The sequence below is a fragment of the Malus domestica genome, chromosome 01 (genome assembly GCF_042453785.1).
Source record: "Malus domestica chromosome 01, GDT2T_hap1".
Taxonomy (NCBI): domain Eukaryota; kingdom Viridiplantae; phylum Streptophyta; class Magnoliopsida; order Rosales; family Rosaceae; genus Malus; species Malus domestica.
The window spans coordinates 26,398,006-26,416,302 of NC_091661.1; the positions used below are offsets into that span (position 1 = coordinate 26,398,006).

Here is an 18,297-nt window from a genome sequence, read left to right on the forward strand (position 1 = left end):
GCAATTTCTTAATTTTAAACGCTTAAGAATTAATCGATGTAGTGGCACCCTAAACGAAAATTTTTAGAACAATGATTTAGATTAACAAAAATGATTTAATAGGAGGATTGTATTTGGATAAAATTGACATAACAAAATGTTCAAATTGGCACCACTCAAAACTTGTGTACCTGGCAGATAAGAATGAGACGGTCAATACAATTTGGATAAAATTGAAAGAAAAAAAATTTTAAGGAGGAGGGGAGGCCACCGAAATCCTCTTGAGACCACATTGATAAATATTTAATTTTTACGATCCAAAAAAAGTATTTTCCAAACATTTTCGAATTTATGTGACAAATAAAAACTCTACTATCGAAGGCGCGCTAAAAAATTAACGAATAACGAACAGAAAAAGCCCTTATTTTTTCTTAATATCGGAAAATTCTCTCTCTCTCTCTCTCTCGCGGAGAGATGTGTGACTGAGCAGTTGAGCATTTGCGCTCGCGGCGAAAACAAAAATGAAGCCCCACACGAACAGAGGATTCGCCACGACTGGCCCGCTTCACGTAACATCTCCTCCACGAGCCTCGCCGGAGCTCTCTCTTAGCCGGCGATTACCGGCCACAGCACACGTTCCCCGGCGAGTTTCATACGGTAAACGCCGCCGCACCAGCATCTCCGCAGTTCTCCGCCGAAACCAGCCCGAAATTTCGGATCAGGAGACCGGTAGCTCAGTAGAAAATGCTGATTATTCCGACGGAGCTCGACGGGGCCCGCTCCATACGAGGCGGCACGCGCTGCTCGCGCCGACGCTGGCGCTGGGCGCGTGGTTTCTGAAATCGACGATAGCGAGCGCCGAGGACGCGCCGTCTACATCGCCGCCGCCATCACCGTCGCAGACAGTACCGGTGCCGAGAGCAGAGGAGAAGGAGGAGGAGGATGCGATAACGTCGAGAATATACGACGCGTCGGTGATCGGAGAGCCAATGGCGATGGGGAAGGACAAGGGCAAGGTATGGGAGAAAGTGATGAATGCTCGGATTGTGTATTTAGGCGAAGCCGAACAGGTTCCGATTCACGACGACAAAGAATTGGAGCTCGAGATTGTGAAGAATTTGGGGAAAAAGTGTTTGGAGAGTGAGCGAGCATTATCTTTGGCTCTTGAAGCATTTCCTTGTAATCTCCAGGACCAGCTCAATCAGTACATGGACAAAAGGTTAGGAAGTACTTCTGTTCATAAGCACTTTTGCAAGAAGTGTTTTTATTAAATGCGTACTGAAATTTCATATCTAATGCGTACTGAAATTTCATATCTAAGTGCCTGAGGAGTAAGGAGGTGCTTCTCCATAAAGCACTTTCATGATGCAGAAGCATTTTAAATTTTTTTTCTAAATGCTGCCAGAAGCGCTTTTGGTTGTTGGAAAGCGAGTTACAACTCAAACTGGCATGTATATTTCCGTATTGCATATATTGATGTCTGTGTATATATGATGGCACAGCATAGATGGAGAAGCTTTGAAGTCCTACACATCACATTGGCCACCTCAACGCTGGCAGGAGTATGAGCCTCTCCTGAGTTACTGTCGGGATAACGGAATTCGGCTAGTGGCTTGTGGAACTCCACTCAAGGTACTCTTAAACTTTGTATCAATGTGTGATGGTATATAGCTTATAATCCAAATTTGAAAAATTGGGTAACATTAGAAATGTGAGTATTTAAGATTGTATTGTAAGATTGTTTGATGCTGCCTTGTAAATTTAGAGTGTGTGTTGTAGGTTAATGAGTGAATAATTTGTAGGTTTTAAGGACTGTCCAAGCAGAGGGAATTAGTCGGCTTTCAGAGGCTGATCGAAAAACATATGCTCCTCCAGCGGGTTCGGGCTTCATATCAGGCTTCACTTCTATCACACGCAGACCACCAGTTGATTCAAATTCCCGGAGTCAATCTGTTCCTTTTGGGCCAAGCTCATATCTTTCTGCGCAAGCAAGAGTGGTTGAGGATTATACTATGTCCCAGATTATTTTAAAGGCCATGGCGGATGGAGGAGCAAGTGGTATGCTAGTGGTGGTGACAGGTGCAAGCCATGTTAAATATGGGATTAGAGGGACTGGGCTGCCGGCCAGAATTTCAAAGAAGTTGCAAAAGAAAAACCAAGTAGTTATATTACTTGATCCTGAAAGACAGCACATACGACGAGAGGGAGAAGTTCCTGTTGCTGATTTCCTGTGGTATTCTGCTGCCAGAACCTGCAGCAGGAATTGTTTTGATCGCGCTGAAATTGCTCGAGTTATGAATGCAGCAGGCAGGAGGCGAGAAGCCCTTCCACAGGTCAGTAGGATTCTTTGCCAATTTTTAACTTCCAAGAAAAAAGAAGGATCATTCTAATCAACATCAGTTGCTTATTTAACTAAAACTTCACCTTTTTCAAGACTTTATAAATGACATTTGGGTAACTGGGGTGAGGTGTCTTATGCAGTGGCTTTGCACATTACATCTGCTTTTCGAAAAAAATCAACTGACTTTAATGGTGTTGCTTTCATTCTCTCGAGAACACTAAACTGTGGCATGCTTTTCAGGACCTTCAGAAAGGACTGGATCTTGGTTTGGTATCCCCAAAGGTATTACAGAACTTCTTTGATCTGGAGCAGTATCCTCTTCTTGCAGAACTTGCTCAACGTTTCCAGGTGTGCGAATTTGAAACTTTTGATCTTTAGATAGTTTGTCATATTTATATCAGATCGAAAGGTGAAAAACAATTGATGACAGTGAAGCAAATTCTGAAGAGCACACAAGTTTACTATTGCTCATCTTTGTGCAGGGTTTCAGGGAAAGATTGTTGGCAGATCCTAAATTCTTGAATAGATTAGCTATAGAAGAAGCTATATCATTAACTACTACTCTCTTAGCACAGTATGAGAAGCGCAGAGAAAATTTCTTTGAAGAGCTGGACTATGTTTTTACAGATACTCTAAGGGGATCAGTGGTTGATTTCTTTACAGTGTGGCTTCCCGCCCCAACATTGTCATTCCTTTCATATGCTGATGAGATGAACGCGCCTGATAGCATGGATGCCATTAAAGGTCTCCTTGGGTCCATCCCAGATAATGCGTTTCAGAAGAATCTTGTGGGGACGGATTGGAGTATCAATTATAGACTTGCATCAGTGTTTCTGGGTGGTTTAAAATTAGCTGGTGTTGGATTCATTTCAAGCATTGCGGCTGTTGCTGCCTCAAATGGTTTGTTTGCTGTTCGCAAATTCATTAATCCAACTCTGATTAGTGATCAGGAAAAGAAAAGAACTCCAATACTTAAAACAGCAATAATTTATTCATCCTTTCTCGGAACATCAGCAAATCTCCGTTATCAGGTAAAGAAAGTACTTGCCATCTTGTTTTCTTCTTTGATTTTCATTTTTTGAGAATAAAAATGGATACAGGGAAACAGTTTTTTTACAATAATGTTGAAACCCATGAGAATGAATAAGGAAAATGGGTATATATCTTGACATTCTTATGAAACCAAACAACAACAACAACAACAACAAAGCCTTTTCCCACTAAGTGGGGTCGGCTATATGAATCCTAGAACGCCATTGCGCTCGGTTTTGTGTCATGTCCTCCGTTAGATCCAAGTACTCTAAGTCTTTTCTTAGAGTCTCTTCCAAAGTTTTCCTAGGTCTTCCTCTACCCCTTCGGCCCTGAACCTCTGTCCCGTAGTCACATCTTCGAACCGGAGCGTCAGTCGGCCTTCTTTGCACATGTCCAAATCACCGGAGCCGATTTTCTCTCATCTTTCCTACAATTTCGGCTACTCCTACTTTACCTCGGATATCCTCATTCCCAATCTTATCCTTTCTCGTGTGCCCACACATCCCACGAAGCATCCTCATCTCCGCTACACCCATTTTGTGTACGTGTTGATGCTTCACCACCCAACATTCTGTGCCATACAACATCGCTGGCCTTATTGCCGTCCTATAAAATTTTCCCTTGAGCTTCAGTGGCCTACGACGGTCACACAACACGCCGGATGCACTCTTTCCATCCAGCTCGTATTCTATGGTTGAGATCTCCATCTAATTCTCTGTTCTCTTGCAAGATAGATCCTAGGTAGCGAAAACGGTCGCTTTTTGTGATCTTCGCTAGATTGCTCCGGTCATTAGTGTGGATAAGTATATAAATGGATAGAGATAGGAAAGCAAACACAAGATGTATGTGGTTCACCCAGATTGGCTACGTCCACGGAATAGAACAGTTCTCATTAATTGTGAAGGGTTTACACAAGTACATAGGTTCAAGCTCTCCTTTAGTGAGTACAAGTGAATGATTTAGTACAAATGACATTAGGAAATATTGTGGGAGAATAATCTCGTAATCACGAAACTTCTAAGTATCGGAGTGTGGTGTCGTCTTGACTTGCCTTATCTGTCTCATAGGTAGATGTGGCATCTTATCTGGAAGTACTCTTCCTCCATCCAGGGGTGGTATCTTTAACTGGTGGAGATGCACAAGGTAATGTATCAATTTCACTTGAAGCTTACTTGTAGTTTCAGGCTTGGTCAAGCGCGATACAAACCATGTAGTAGGAGTCCTCCAAGTCGCCGAGCTAGGGGGTCTGCTGAAAGAGGTGACAGACAAGGTAAGCAATCAGAGCTCCGACTGATTGTTCACCTTCTCCCCATCTTGCAACAGCATGAAGGATAAAGAGAAGAAAAATGAGAAGAGATGATATGAGATACTTTTGCTTTTGAAGAAGTAACTTTCCACAGGCTTATTCTTGAACTGAGCTGGAGGGTTCTCTGGTTTCCTCCAGAGTATAAGGCCGACTGAAGAATTTGAGGGTCAAAACAAGTCCATCAAATCTAGAGTACGTTCCACCGTGCTGATATGGGATACTTTTGCTTTTGACAGAGTAATGGATGTATCGGCACGTGTGCTGTTACGCTTGTCTCCACATGCTTCCTTGTATCCTTCGCACTTGCCCTATCTGTTCCTCAAGCAGATGCGGAATCTTCCCTGGAAACATAAGATGTTGAAGATGAATACTCGAGAGCAATGCCAGGTAAGTAATCAGGTAAGGGGTTCCAGGCAGTCAGTTCCTGGCTGGAAGCTTGATTCCAAGTGCTGACTGATTGCTCTCTTTCTCCTTGTCTTGCAGGTAAAAACAAGGCCAAAAGAAAAGACAGGGAAAAAGCATGATATGGGATACTCTTGCTTTTAACCCTGATGATATGAGATATTCTTGCTCTAGAATAGCTTGTTTGCAGAGGTATTATCGGGGGGAAAAAAAGCTGAATATTTCGAAAGGCTTCGTTGGGAGTGCCCTCTCAGATATGATGAAGGGTTGAGCATTTTTGCAGGTCTGCCTGTCCGTTGGGGATGGAGGTCGACATATATAGGAGTCTCCCTAACAACAAGTAGTAATGCTATTCCTTTACCCTGCTCGGTCATAGCACGGTAGTGGGAGCTGCCAGTTTCACATGTTTTAACTCTGTCAGAGCACTTTGAAAAAGTGGTCTGTGGTATCTGGCTCTCGAGATTCGGAGAACGATGCCTCTTCGATTTTTGAGAAAGCAATCATGCTGGGGGTCTGACTCTCGAGATTCGGAGAGCAGTGGCTCTTCGATTTTTGAGGAAGTAATCATGTTGGGAGTCTGGCTCTCGAGATTCGGAGGGCGGTGCCTCTTCGATTTTGGAGCAAGCAATCTTGTTGGGAGTGTTGTCTCGAATGTGAGTAAAGGTTGGGCATGTTTGCTAGTCTACCTTGCCACGAAGCACAAAGGTTGACACACAGGGACTTTCCAATTATCCAGCAATGGTACTGTTCCTTTACCCTCTCTTCGATTTTGAGAAAGTAGTCATGTTGGGAGTCTGGCTCTCGAGATTCGGAGGATGGTGCCTCTTCGATTTTGGAGCAAGCAATCTTGTTGGGAGTGTTTTCTCGAATGTGAGTAAAGGTTGGGCATGTTTGCTAGTCTACCTTGCCACGAAGCATAGAGGTTGACACACAGGGACTTTCCAATTATCCAGCAGTAGTACTGTTCCTTTACCCTTGTGGGTAATAATATGGTAGCTAGACCTTCAAAATTTATGTGTCCAAACTTTGTTAGTGCTGTTTCTTTGCTATTCTTTTACCTTTCTTGGTCAGAGCGATGTAGTGGGAGCTGCAAGCTTCACGTGCTCAACTTTGGCAGAGAACTTTGGCAAAGTTATCTGTGGTACCCATGAGCTATTGTTGCGTGTGGGAAGTGGGTGATTGAACAGTAAGATTCATGTGCTTTCTACTTCACCAGAAGTCTTCGACAGAATGCCCATAATTTCTGCAAAGCTGAGTGTGCGTGTGACAGGTGCTGACAAGGCTAGAAAAGTAGGTGCCTCTTCGATTTTTGAGATCGGCCCTCGTGGTCTCTGAGCAGCCCAGCTTTTGAGAAAGCGAGCGCCTCTTCGATTGATTCGGAGAACGATGCCTCATCGATTTTTGAGAAAGCAATCATGCTGGGGGTCTGGCTCTCGAGATTCGGGGAGTAGTGTCTCTTCGATTTTTGAGAAAGTAATCATGTTGGGATTTTGGCTCTCGAGATTCGGAGGGCGGTGCCTCTTCGATTTTGGAGCAAGCAATCTTGTTGGGAGTGTTTTCTAGAATGTGAGTAAAGGTTGGGCATGTTTGCTAATCTACCTTGCCACGAAGCACAGAGGTTGACACACAGGGACTTTCCAATTATCCAGCAATGGTACTGTTCCTTTACCCTCTCTTCGATTTTTAAGAAAGTAGTCATGTTGGGAGTCTGGCTCTTGAGATTCGGAGGACGGTGCCTCTTCGATTTTGGAGCAAACAATCTTATTGGGAGTGTTTTCTCGAATGTGAGTAAAGGTTGGGCATGTTTGCTAGTCTACCTTGCCACAAAGCACAGAGGTTGACACACATGGACTTTCCAATTATCCAGCAGTGATACTGTTCCTTTACCCTTGTGGGTAATAATATGGTAGCTAGACCTTCAAAATTTATGGGTCTAAACTTTGTTAGTGCTGTTTCTTTGCTATTCTTTTACCCTTCTTGGTCAGAGCGATGTAGTGGGAGCTGCAAGCTTCACGTGCTCAACTTGGGCAGCCCAGCTTTTGAGAAAGCGAGCGCCTCTTCGATTTCTGAGATCGGCCTTCGTTGTCTTTGAGCAGCCCAACTTTTGAGAAAGCAAACGCCTCTTCGATTTCTGAGATCAACCCTCGTGATCTCTAAGCAGCCCAGCTTTTGAGAAAGCAAACGCCTCTTCGATTTCTGAGCAGGCGCCTCTTCGATTTCTGAAGCTCCGTCGAGTACAGATTTTTATAGGGGCTGGCATTAAGTTCCAAAGCACACTTGAATCTCCACCAATAGAAGCTTCATTCTTGCACTTCTAAGATCTTGATTTGTCCGACCTCTTCTCTCTTCAACACTTTTGAAAATGTCTGGCCCCTCCGACCGTCGTTTTGACTTGAACCTTGTTGAAGAGGCAGCCCCGCCTTCTCCAGACAACATATGGCGCCCATCCTTCGTCTCCCCTACTGGTCCTCTTACCGTTGGGGATTCCGTGATGAAGAATGATATGACCGCTGCGGTGGTGGCCAGGAACCTTCTCACTCCCAAAGATAACAGACTACTTTCCAAACGGTCTGATGAGTTAGCTGTTAAGGATTCGCTGGCTCTCAGTGTTCAGTGTGCAGGTTCTGTGTCTAATATGGCCCAACGCTTATTTGCTCGAACCCGCCAAGTTGAATCATTGACGGCTGAAGTGATGAGTCTCAAACAGGAGATTAGAGGGCTCAAGCATGAGAATAAACAGTTGCACCGGCTCGCACATGACTATGCTACAAACATGAAGAGGAAGCTTGACCAGATGAAGGAAACTGATGGTCAGGTTTTACTTGATCATCAGAGATTTGTGAGTTTGTTCCAAAGGCATTTATTGCCTTCGTCTTCTGGGGCTGTACCGCGTAATGAAGCTCCAAATGATCAACCTCTGATGCCTCCTCCTAGGGTTCTGTCCAGTACTGAGGCTCCAAATGATCCCCCTCCGGTGCCTTCTCTTTCTGGGGCTCTACCGACTGCTGAGACTTCTCCTAAGCAACCTTTGTGAAGGCTCCCTCTTGTGTGTTTATTTTGACTCATGTATATGTACATATTTGTAGCTTATCGGGGATATCAATAAATAAGCTTTCCTTCATTTCAACGTATTGTGTTAAATACACCAAAGCCTTCTTCGCTAAGTTCTTTGAATTTTCTTTTGTTGAAGCTTGTATGTTGAAGCTTTCTGAGTGGAGCATGTAGGTTGGGGTAGTGTTCCCTTAATTTCCCGAGTGAGGAAAACTTCTCGGTTGGAGACTTGGAAAATCCAAGTCACTGAGTGGGATCGGCTATATGAATCTTAGAACGCCATTGTGCTCGATCCTGTGTCATGTCCTTCGTTAGATCCAAGTACTCTAAGTCTTTTCTTAGAGTCTCTTCCAAAGTTTTCCTAGGTCTTCCTCTACCCCTTCGGCCCTGAACCTCTGTCCCATAGTCGCATCTTCTAATCGGAGCGTCAGTAGGCCTTCTTTGCACATGTCCAAACCACCGTAACCGATTTTCTCTCATCTTTCCTTCAATTTCGGCTACTCCTACTTTACCCCGGATATCCTCATTCCTAATCTTATCCTTTCTCGTGTGCCCACACATCCAACGAAGCATCCTCATCTCCGCTACACCCATTTTGTGTACGTGTTGATGTTTCACCGCCCAACATTCTGTGCCATACAGCATCGCCGGCCTTATTGCCGTCCTATAAAATTTTCCCTTGAGCTTCAGTGGCATACGGCGGTCACACAACACGCCGGATGCACTCTTCCACTTCATCCATCCAGCTTGTATTCTATGGTTGAGATCTCCATCTAATTCTCCGTTCTTTTGCAAGATAGATCCTAGGTAACGAAAACGGTCGCTCTTTGGTATTTCTTGATCTCCGATCCTCACCCCTAACTCGTTTTGGCCTCCATTTGCACTGAACTTGCACTCCATATATTCTGTCTTTGATCGGCTTAGGCGAAGACCTTTAGATTCCAACACTTCTCTCCAAAGGTTAAGCTTTACATTTACCCCTTCCTGAGTTTCATCTATCAACACTATATCGTCTGCGAAAAGCATACACCAAGGAATATCATCTTGAATATGTCCTGTTAACTCATCCATTACCAACGCAAAAAGGTAAGGACTTAAGGATGAGCCTTGATGTAATCCTACAGTTATGGGAAAGCTTTCGGTTTGTCCTTCATGAGTTCTTACGGCAGTCTTTGCTCCTTCATACATATCCTTTATAGCTTGGATATATGCTACTCGTACTCCTTTCTTCTCTAAAATCCTCCAAAGAATGTCTCTTGAGACCCTATCATACGCTTTTTCCAAATCTATAAAGACCATGTGTAAATCCTTTTTCCCATCTCTATATCTTTCCATCAATCTTCGTAAGAGATAGATTGCCTCCATGGTTGAGCGCCCTGGCATGAACCCGAATTGGTTGTCCGAAACCCGTGTCTCTTGCCTCAATCTATGCTCAATGACTCTCTCCCAGAGCTTCATTGTATGACTCATTAGCTTAATACCCCTATAGTTCATGCAATTTTGTACGTCGCCCTTATTCTTGTAGATAGGCACCAAAGTGCTCGTTCGCCACTCATTTGGCATCTTCTTCGTTTTCAAAATCCTATTGAAAAGGTCAGTGAGCCATGTTATACCTGTCTCTCCCAAAAGTTTCCACACTTCGATTCGTATATCGTCTGGGCCTATTGCTTTTTTATGCTTCATCTTCTTCAAAGCTACAACCACTTCTTCCTTCCGGATTCGACGATAAAAAGAGTAGTTTCTACACTCTTCTGAATTACTCAACTCCCCTAAAGAAGCACTCATTTCATGTCCTTCATTGAAAAGATTATGAAAATAACCTCTCCATCTGTCTTTAACCGCGTTCTCTGTAGCAAGAACCTTTCCATCCTCATCCTTGATGCACCTCACTTGGTTTAGGTCCCTTGTCTTCTTTTCCCTTGCTCTAGATAGTTTATAGATATCCAACTCTCCTTCTTTGGTATCTAGTCGTTTATACATATCGTCGTAAGCCGCTAACTTAGCTTCTCTGACAGCTTTCTTCGCCTCTTGCTTCGCTTTTCTATACCTTTCACCATTTTCATCGGTCCTCTCCTTGTATAAGGCTTTACAACATTCCTTCTTAGCCTTCACCTTTGTTTGTACCTCCTCATTCCACCACCAAGATTCCTTTTGGTGTGGGGCAAAGCCCTTGGACTCTCCTAATACCTCTTTTGCTACTTTTCGGATACAACTAGCCATGGAATCCCACATTTGGCTAGCTTCCCCCTCTCTATCCCACACACATTGGGTGATTACCTTCTCTTTGAAAATGACTTGTTTTTCTTCTTTTAGATTCCACCATCTAGTCCTTGGGCACTTCCAAGTCTTGTTCTTTTGTCTTACTCTTTTGATATGTACATCCATCACCAACAAGCGATGTTGATTAGCCACGCTCTCTCCTGGTATAACTTTGCAATCCTTACAAGTTATACGATCCCCTTTCCTCATTAGAAGAAAATCTATTTGTGTTTTTGACGACCCACTCTTGTAGGTGATCACATGTTCTTCTCTCTTCTTAAAGAAGGTGTTGGCTAAGAAGAGATCATATGCCATTGCAAAATCCAAGATAGCTTCCCCATCCTCGTTTCTCTCCCCAAAACCATGGCCACCATGAAAACCTCCATAGTTGCCTGTCTCCCTGCCCACGTGTCCATTTAAATCTCCTCCTATAAATAACTTCTCCGTCTGAGCAATTCCTTGCACCAAGTCTCCAAGATCTTCCCAAAATTTCTCCTTCGAACTCGTATCCAACCCTACTTGAGGTGCGTACGCACTAATCACATTGATAAGTTCTTGTCCTATTACAATCTTGATTGCCATGATTCTATCTCCTACCCTCTTGACATCTACAACATCTTGTACCAAGGTCTTGTCCACGATGATGCCAACACCGTTTCTCGTTCTATTTGTGCCCGAATACCAAAGTTTAAACCCTGAGTTTTCTAGATCCTTTGCCTTACTACCAACCCACTTAGTTTCTTGTAGGCACATAATATTTATCCTTCTCCTCACCATAACTTCCACTACTTCCATAGATTTTCCCGTTAAGGTTCCTATATTCCACGTTCCTAAACGCATTTTGCTCTCTTGAACTCTACTCTTCTGTCCTAGCTTCTTCACCCTCCCCCGTCTAATAGGATCAAAGTACTTCTTTTGTGTGTCCCGGGTAAAGTTGATAGGAGCATATGCTCCCAAACAACTTTGAGTGGAGTCGTTCGAAAAGAAGTTTCTATGGCCCCCTTGCTCATTTAACACTGCATCCGGGTGCCGATGGGGATACAGCGACCCTTGCTCACTTATCACTGTGCTCGGGCCACACAGCGCGCCACTTACGGGTGACGCCCTAGCTTTAGCACGATTTTGTTCTGGATTCATTTTCATAAGGATTCGACGTGATCATGGAGTGCCGGCTGTCGACTACCTGACGCCCTCCCCCTCCTCCTTTATCCGGGCTTGGGACCGGCCATGTAAGACATAGGCGGAGTTATTCTTGTGAAACCGATGCCCACAAAATTTTTTTCATCTTGAAGTGAGAGCCAGCTACGACCTGTGGGACATCCGAAGATTATAAATCGAAATGAAGCTCATAATGTCATCCAAAGATTATCTAGGACAAGTTTTCTCTTCAATATAACAAAACGAAAGCATATTTATACATCGTAAATTCTTAATCATGTCTTATGTTTCCCTTGGCATTAACTTGAAACTTAATTATGATGCAGATTATTGCTGGAGTAATAGAGCATCGAATTTCTGACGAGTTTGCTTCTCAAACATTACTTGTAAATCTGCTGTCTTTTGTTTCTCGGACAATAAACTCGTATTGGGGAACTCAGGTCAGAATCATCTTGATATTCTGCAAGTTAAAATTCCTTTAATTTTTCAAAGATCAACTTAGCCATGGCAAAAATATTATTACTCTTACTGGAAGCATAAATACCTGGCTCATCCCGTTACTGTATTTGTAATTATGGCCGCTATGTTTTTAAAGTGTATATTTGTCAGAGTGGAAAGTGCGGATCTTTTTCAGAACGTCTTTAGAAAATAATTTGTAGTTATGTGTGTATGTGTCTTAGAGTATCTGGCTCGTCCCATTATTGTATTAATTTGTACTTATGTAGACTCATAATAGTGCACTGTTGTTTATAAAAACCTTTGGTAAACCTCGTGATGCACTTAGTTTGTATGCCGTTAGATCAATTTTTCTCCCAATGTTATTTTCAATGTTTCATTTTTACTGCTGCAGCAATGGATTGATCTTGCACGCTTTACTGGACTGCAATCTCGGAAGAGTGAGTCATCCTCTCACCAAATGCCAGAAATGCCCGATTCTACTAACCAAATGGCAGCACTGGAAGGTAACAACACGGAGGAGACAAGTTTAGATGAAATCCAAAGTAAATGAGGTGATATTTTCCCACTTTAGATCTTCATACTAGTTTGCAGAATTTTCTTTAAAATCTGCCGGGAGAGATCTCAAAGAAACGGATTTTGGCCCTTAGCTTTAAATGTATCAATTCAGTTACGTCCCCTGTTGTAAATTCCTTAATGTAATACAGTTAATTTTGGTGATCACTATTACAATTCTGTCAATTTTGGTGATCACAAAGGCAGTATTATAGAATTAAATGCTCAGTGCGTGAGAATAGTTTCCGAATCTCATCTAATCTGTTGGTAGGAGGTACTTGGAAAGAAAATAGATTGAAATTATCTCATAAACAAAATGAATGGAGAAACCTTGACGTGCAAATATTTTCTCTTCAAATGGTGCTGTCAACATTTGGACATTTCTCCTCAGATGTTACGGAACTAATCGAAGTATCAGAGACTGATACTTTGCAGGTGATCCATATGCTGCAAGAGGAAGAGGAGTTCATTTTCTGTCAAAGGTTTTTTTGTGAATGTACTAGTATGTATGTAGAGATATGATGAATATAAATCCTACCTTTGGTTGATAACACTCCCTTGTTAAGAGTTTTGTTTTGTTTTTTTCTTTTTCTTAGGAAAGTTACATTATGTTACTCTTGAAAAACAAAGTACAAAAAGACCCCAAAATGGTATCATTTACAGAAAAATGAATGGGGTTATACGAAAAAGGAAGAGTTTCTAAACTCTATTTCCTATTCATTAACTGTAATTGTCCAGGATCCTCTTACTGTTTCCTCAGGTGGTGCATCCTGAATTAGCGGTTCTCTGTCAACTGGTTGATTCCGACTAACTGGTTTCCCTCCTATTCTCTGTTGCTGCAACACTAGTACAGAAACTGAGCAATGAAAATCCGAGGAAGCAAGCATATCCCCGATGATTCCAAGCTCCGGGCACTCACTCCACTCACCAAGCCCCGAAAGAAGTCGGGAGTCCTGATGGTGCATGCCTACCAATATCAAATCAAAACAATCCACCATTGATTTGATAACAGCAGACAATCTTGCTCCATCTCTTACCACCTCTTCCACGACGACAAACCGCTCATTGTCTGCATTAGCTAGCCGGTAGTCATCAACCAGGTCAGTGTCCCGCTTCCGTTCTTTACTGTTTTCATCACCAAAGAGAAGCAACCGGGCAACTGTTAAATCCACGCTCGGATGTCTTGCCATGCGAGCACCATAGGCTAGTGCCTCTGCATCGTCTGCACCACCAATGAAGATCACAGCGACATGGAATATATACTGGCTGGTTAGAACTGACAACGACCCTGCTAGCAGTCCCCGGTCAATGAGAATTCCAACAGAGCAAGGTGCCATTTCGAGGACATTCTTGTTCATGGACCGGAGAGCTCGGTTCACTGCCCCAATGTTGCCATCTACTGCCCATTGCTTGTGAAATGGCAGGATCACCAGGTTAACCCTATTATCTAATGCTACCCGGCAAACATCCTCGTGCATTGTTATATACTGTGAGATGGAAGTGAATGCTTGGAGGGATACGCACCCTTCGTTATGCTGCTCGTACTGCCTCAGTGCTTTGACAATATGGCTGGACATGGCTGTATTGTTGTCCAAGTTGTCATGGGGTTGGTGTGCCACAAGAATAGGGTTGGTTCGCCCTACAAGCTCAGTGAGGACGAGTCCTATGACTGCAACAGGGTTCTCTTCTGTAGCATTTGATACCTCCAGGACGTTTATGACAGTGGGAACATTGTCGTGGTTGTGGATACAGGCCAGGATTTGGAGCTCTGACCTGCGCTTCAAATGCTGGATAGTACTTCTTTTAAGTGCTGCGTATTTGTTCGAAGGATCATGAAGATACCTTATCAAAGGTGTTACAATTGCTGTCATCACTATCACTGAGAACACGGACAGCGCGAATTCTTGATCAGTCAGAATCTGTAAAAGATTCATCATATCATCCGAGGTGAGCATCGTACTGAAAACAATTAGAGAAAAAGATAGTTTAAATTAGTGATTGAGATTCAGACCTTGCCTTGCTTCCAAATATTGAACATAACAAGCTCAGTGATGCCTTTTGCATTAAGGATAACGCCGAGCACAAAAGCTTCATGCGTAGGGACATCAAAATAGGCCGCTGGTAACATTACTGCTCCTATCTTCACCAGGGCAGAAAAGAGAACAAGAAAACCCATAATCCATGTAGACCGAGGATTAATCCTGAAGATGTTCGTCCTCAGCCCGCTATTGGCAAGGTAACTTGGGTAGAACAATCCTGTAGCCATAATTTCCAACTTCATCACCAATGCAGATCCCAAAGGCGGTCCTTCAGGCACGACGAAGCCAAGCACTAGAGGTCCCAGCAGGTAATGCTGGCTGACGAGCTCACTGAGAAATCCGCACACAAGAACAAACAGGAAAATGGTAATGATATATGACTCCTTGACAGATTTCCCTTCCTCTATACGGTTTAGCATCCATAGAATTGTTGGCCTGAACACATATATAATCGAAAGAATAAAAACTGCTGCTGTTATTATTTCCAAAGCTGGAACTAACGCACTTTTTGTCTTGTTACCCAAAATTGCCATGGCAATCCCAACCATGCTGATGCCAATAACATCGGCAAACATTGTTACAGAGAGGGCCAGGCGGCCAAGGTCTGTGTTCATTAGCTTGAGCTCGGTTAGTAAACAACCAATCACAGGGGAACCCGTTACAGCCTGTGCTGCAGTTATAGTTGGGAGAGCCGTCTTAAGGGTCTCGTCCATTGCGACATATTTTCTCATTGTCATGGCTAGGCATAAGGGGAGTGCCAAGGTGAAGAAGAACATCGAAAGTGCAATGGCAACTACTCTTCGTTCGGGCCTTATCATTCTGTCTGCATTCATCTTCACTCCTATTGAAAAAAGGAAGAACATGAGGCCGAATGTTGAAATAGTTTCAAACACATTAGCGCCTTTTATTGGGAAGATGGTGTTTGCAATTTCCTTTCTGTGCCCCAGAAGTGATGGCCCAAATATTACACCGCCCTGAAGAAGGTACACATTTTCGATTTGTTAGATACACACGGAATATATAGCTACATAATCATCCTCTGTTCATACAGAATGATACACGCTGATTTTCGAGTTAATTTCATACTGTGCTTCCTTTTAATTTTACCCTTTTTAATGCAACAAAAAGAAGCATGGCGAATTAGTTCATATAGAAATGGTGTCCAAATGTAGGTACAAGTTTTGTTAATGTAGAGATTGAAATCGTACAAACATCTGAGAAACGATGGTGGACTGTCCCATGGGTTTGAGGCAGAGATTGATCAACTGGGAAACAATGGTGATGGCAGATAACTGCAGCAGAAGAAGAGATGTAGAGGATCTGAGAGGGTTGTGATGGCGCCATAGTCCATCGGAAACAATGTTGCCGTGGGGTGCTTGGCACACCAAACTCACATTGTCTATGGCCTGTTCGATATCTATAACCAACGTATTTATCTCCAAGCCCATCTGGGCTGGGCACCACAAGGAAGAGGAAGAAGAAAATGAAAGGAACAACGAAAGAAAGATACCGAAAAATCGGAGAAAGAAGAAGTGAACGCAACAGGTACCATACACAAGAATTACACATACACAAACACACACAGTCGGAGAGAGGAATGGGAGGTGAAGCTGATATTTTGGGAATTTAAGTCTTTGACGGGTGAGCTATATCCTACAAAATAGATAATCTAAATTCGAGCCTTTAGAAAACTGCGGGTGTTTAGCTATAGCATGCATGGATTATTCTTTTTTTTTTTTTAATTTTTTTATTTATTAACCTAAATATAAGGTAATTAGTAACATTAATCCAAATATTAATAAGGCTACAAGTTTACTGGCTACAAGGTGATAGATTAGGGGCTAAATCACCTCATGTTTTAAAGAGCATACTGATATGACTGCAAGCTAGTGATTGATGATGTTGACTAATGAAGCACTAGAACGAAGAATTCGTCAATTTTGATTTATTTGGATTTTATGATACTTAACGTAGTCACATTAGCAAAAGGAGGTGTGTCGAAAGTATGAGTTTGAATTTCTCTCTTTGCAATTTGAACTGAATTTTAACTCTCCACGATACTCATGCCCATTCGTCACATGATTTAGCAACCACAATTTTTAGAGCAACTCACAATACATTGTTATCGTGCAACTCGTGTCTATTAGACAGCGTTACGTGAAGCAAATGCAGTATGAAGAGAACCTTACACGATGCGTTATACCATTAACATAAGATGAAGTTTCAGCTAATTATACATTAGAATTCCACCTTTTGAGAGTGTATTATGGTTAATGTCAAAATCAAATTGGAGATTTTTCGAGAATGAACCGGCTCATAACATAGATCTAAATCTTTACTTAATAAAAAAAAAAACACACACACACACACACAATAACTACTAATAAGTATCAAACGGCTAAAAATCCTGGAACAGGGCATGAAACGATGCATTCTAGAATTCTCCAGTAAGCGGATAAAACCGAAGTCGCTTCCGCGTGGCATGAAAAAACAGTGGGCCTGCGTCACTCTCGACCCATATGTCACAAAGTAAAGAAATTTCTAGGCCTCAGTGGGCAAGTTGGGAATTCCAAGAAAATTGTGGGTAGTTACCAAAAAAAAAAAATTTGTGGGCCACTAAAATTGAGTAACCGACCAATCCCCCTATTTTTACGCCCTTCAATTAAAATATTAATTAATTTGTCTGCATTTACTCATTAATTTGCCTATTTATAGTAAGATATTTCCACTCTTATCCTTATCTGCTCGTTCATCTCCTTAAACGTACAGTCTCTCTCTCTCTCTCTCTCTCTCTCATCGACGTCGTTTCGAGATTGACAGCAAGGAAAGCAAGCAGCGAACTGGCCATGGACGTGATCTCCAGGAGCGCGACGACGTCGTCGAATCTGAATCCCAACGCTCCGATGTTCGTGCCGCTGGCGTATCGGACGGTGGAGGACTTCTCCGCCGAATGGTGGGCCCTGGTTCAGTCCTCCCCTTGGTTCCAAGACTACTGGCTCCGGGAGCGCTTCCAAGATCCCCAAAACGACGGCGCCTATCCCGATATTCTCGATCCTGACCTCCTCCCCGACATCGACGCTCTCTTCGACGACGTCGAGAACCACCACCACTCCCCCCGCACTCAGCGTAAGCATTTCTAACTATAACTGCTTCTAGATCATAGAAGCACTTTTAGAAAAGCACTTGTGCAGTTGTGCTTTTCCCAGTAAGCAATCCAAATGCTTTTTCAAGAGTTAACAAAAAAATTTCAATATTTTCCAACAAAAGCACTCCTGGAAAAAGCAGCGGAAGTGCTTCCTACAGAAGCAGTTCCTAACGAGTGTAGTACCTTTCACTCTGAGTCAACTCGATCGAGTTTCCGATCTGACTCTGTTTAAAATTTTGTGGTGTGCAGCGGCGGTGGAGGAACAAGAGAAGGACTTGAAGAAAGAGCTGGCGTCGTTGGGATTGCTGAAATGGCGGAAGGGCCGACCCGCGGCGGAGGCGCCGAGGTACATCGAAAAGGCTCCGAAGATTGTCAACGTGAAAGTGAGTCCGAGGCCGATCCAGCAGCCGCGGTAGACCGATTCGGTCGGCTCTGGATCACCGAGTTTGATGTAGCCTTTTGGTTTTTTTGGTAGATAAGCATGTATCTAGCTTTCACCGTCTGTTCATGTACATGTGTTCTACCGCTTGTAACTTTGTTTTGAGCAATAAATTAAATCTAATTAGCGACTAAT

General features: G+C 43.0%; 3 protein-coding genes across 3 annotated transcripts; 2 read left to right on the forward strand and 1 right to left on the reverse strand.

The window, feature by feature from the left end:
- Window positions 1-255: 255 nt before the first annotated feature.
- LOC103437685 (protein RETICULATA-RELATED 5, chloroplastic) lies at window positions 256-13,090 on the forward strand. Its single transcript, XM_008376175.4, has 7 exons — window positions 256-1,198; window positions 1,482-1,611; window positions 1,782-2,312; window positions 2,561-2,668; window positions 2,803-3,351; window positions 11,855-11,968; window positions 12,379-13,090. Exons 1-7 carry the CDS (start codon window positions 501-503, stop codon window positions 12,535-12,537), a joined length of 2,289 nt encoding a protein of 762 aa, XP_008374397.3. The 5' UTR covers window positions 256-500; the 3' UTR covers window positions 12,538-13,090.
- LOC103406453 (cation/H(+) antiporter 15-like) lies at window positions 13,079-16,564 on the reverse strand. Its single transcript, XM_070819631.1, has 3 exons — window positions 15,787-16,564; window positions 14,551-15,552; window positions 13,079-14,458 (listed from the first exon to the last, which is right to left on the reverse strand). Exons 1-3 carry the CDS (start codon window positions 16,024-16,026, stop codon window positions 13,253-13,255), a joined length of 2,448 nt encoding a protein of 815 aa, XP_070675732.1. The 5' UTR covers window positions 16,027-16,564; the 3' UTR covers window positions 13,079-13,252.
- Window positions 16,147-18,296, forward strand: LOC103437701 (protein EARLY RESPONSIVE TO DEHYDRATION 15-like). The gene is made up of 2 exons (XM_008376199.4): window positions 16,147-17,704; window positions 17,973-18,296. Exons 1-2 carry the CDS (start codon window positions 17,425-17,427, stop codon window positions 18,137-18,139), a joined length of 447 nt encoding a protein of 148 aa, XP_008374421.1. The 5' UTR covers window positions 16,147-17,424; the 3' UTR covers window positions 18,140-18,296.
- Window position 18,297: the final 1 nt, after the last annotated feature.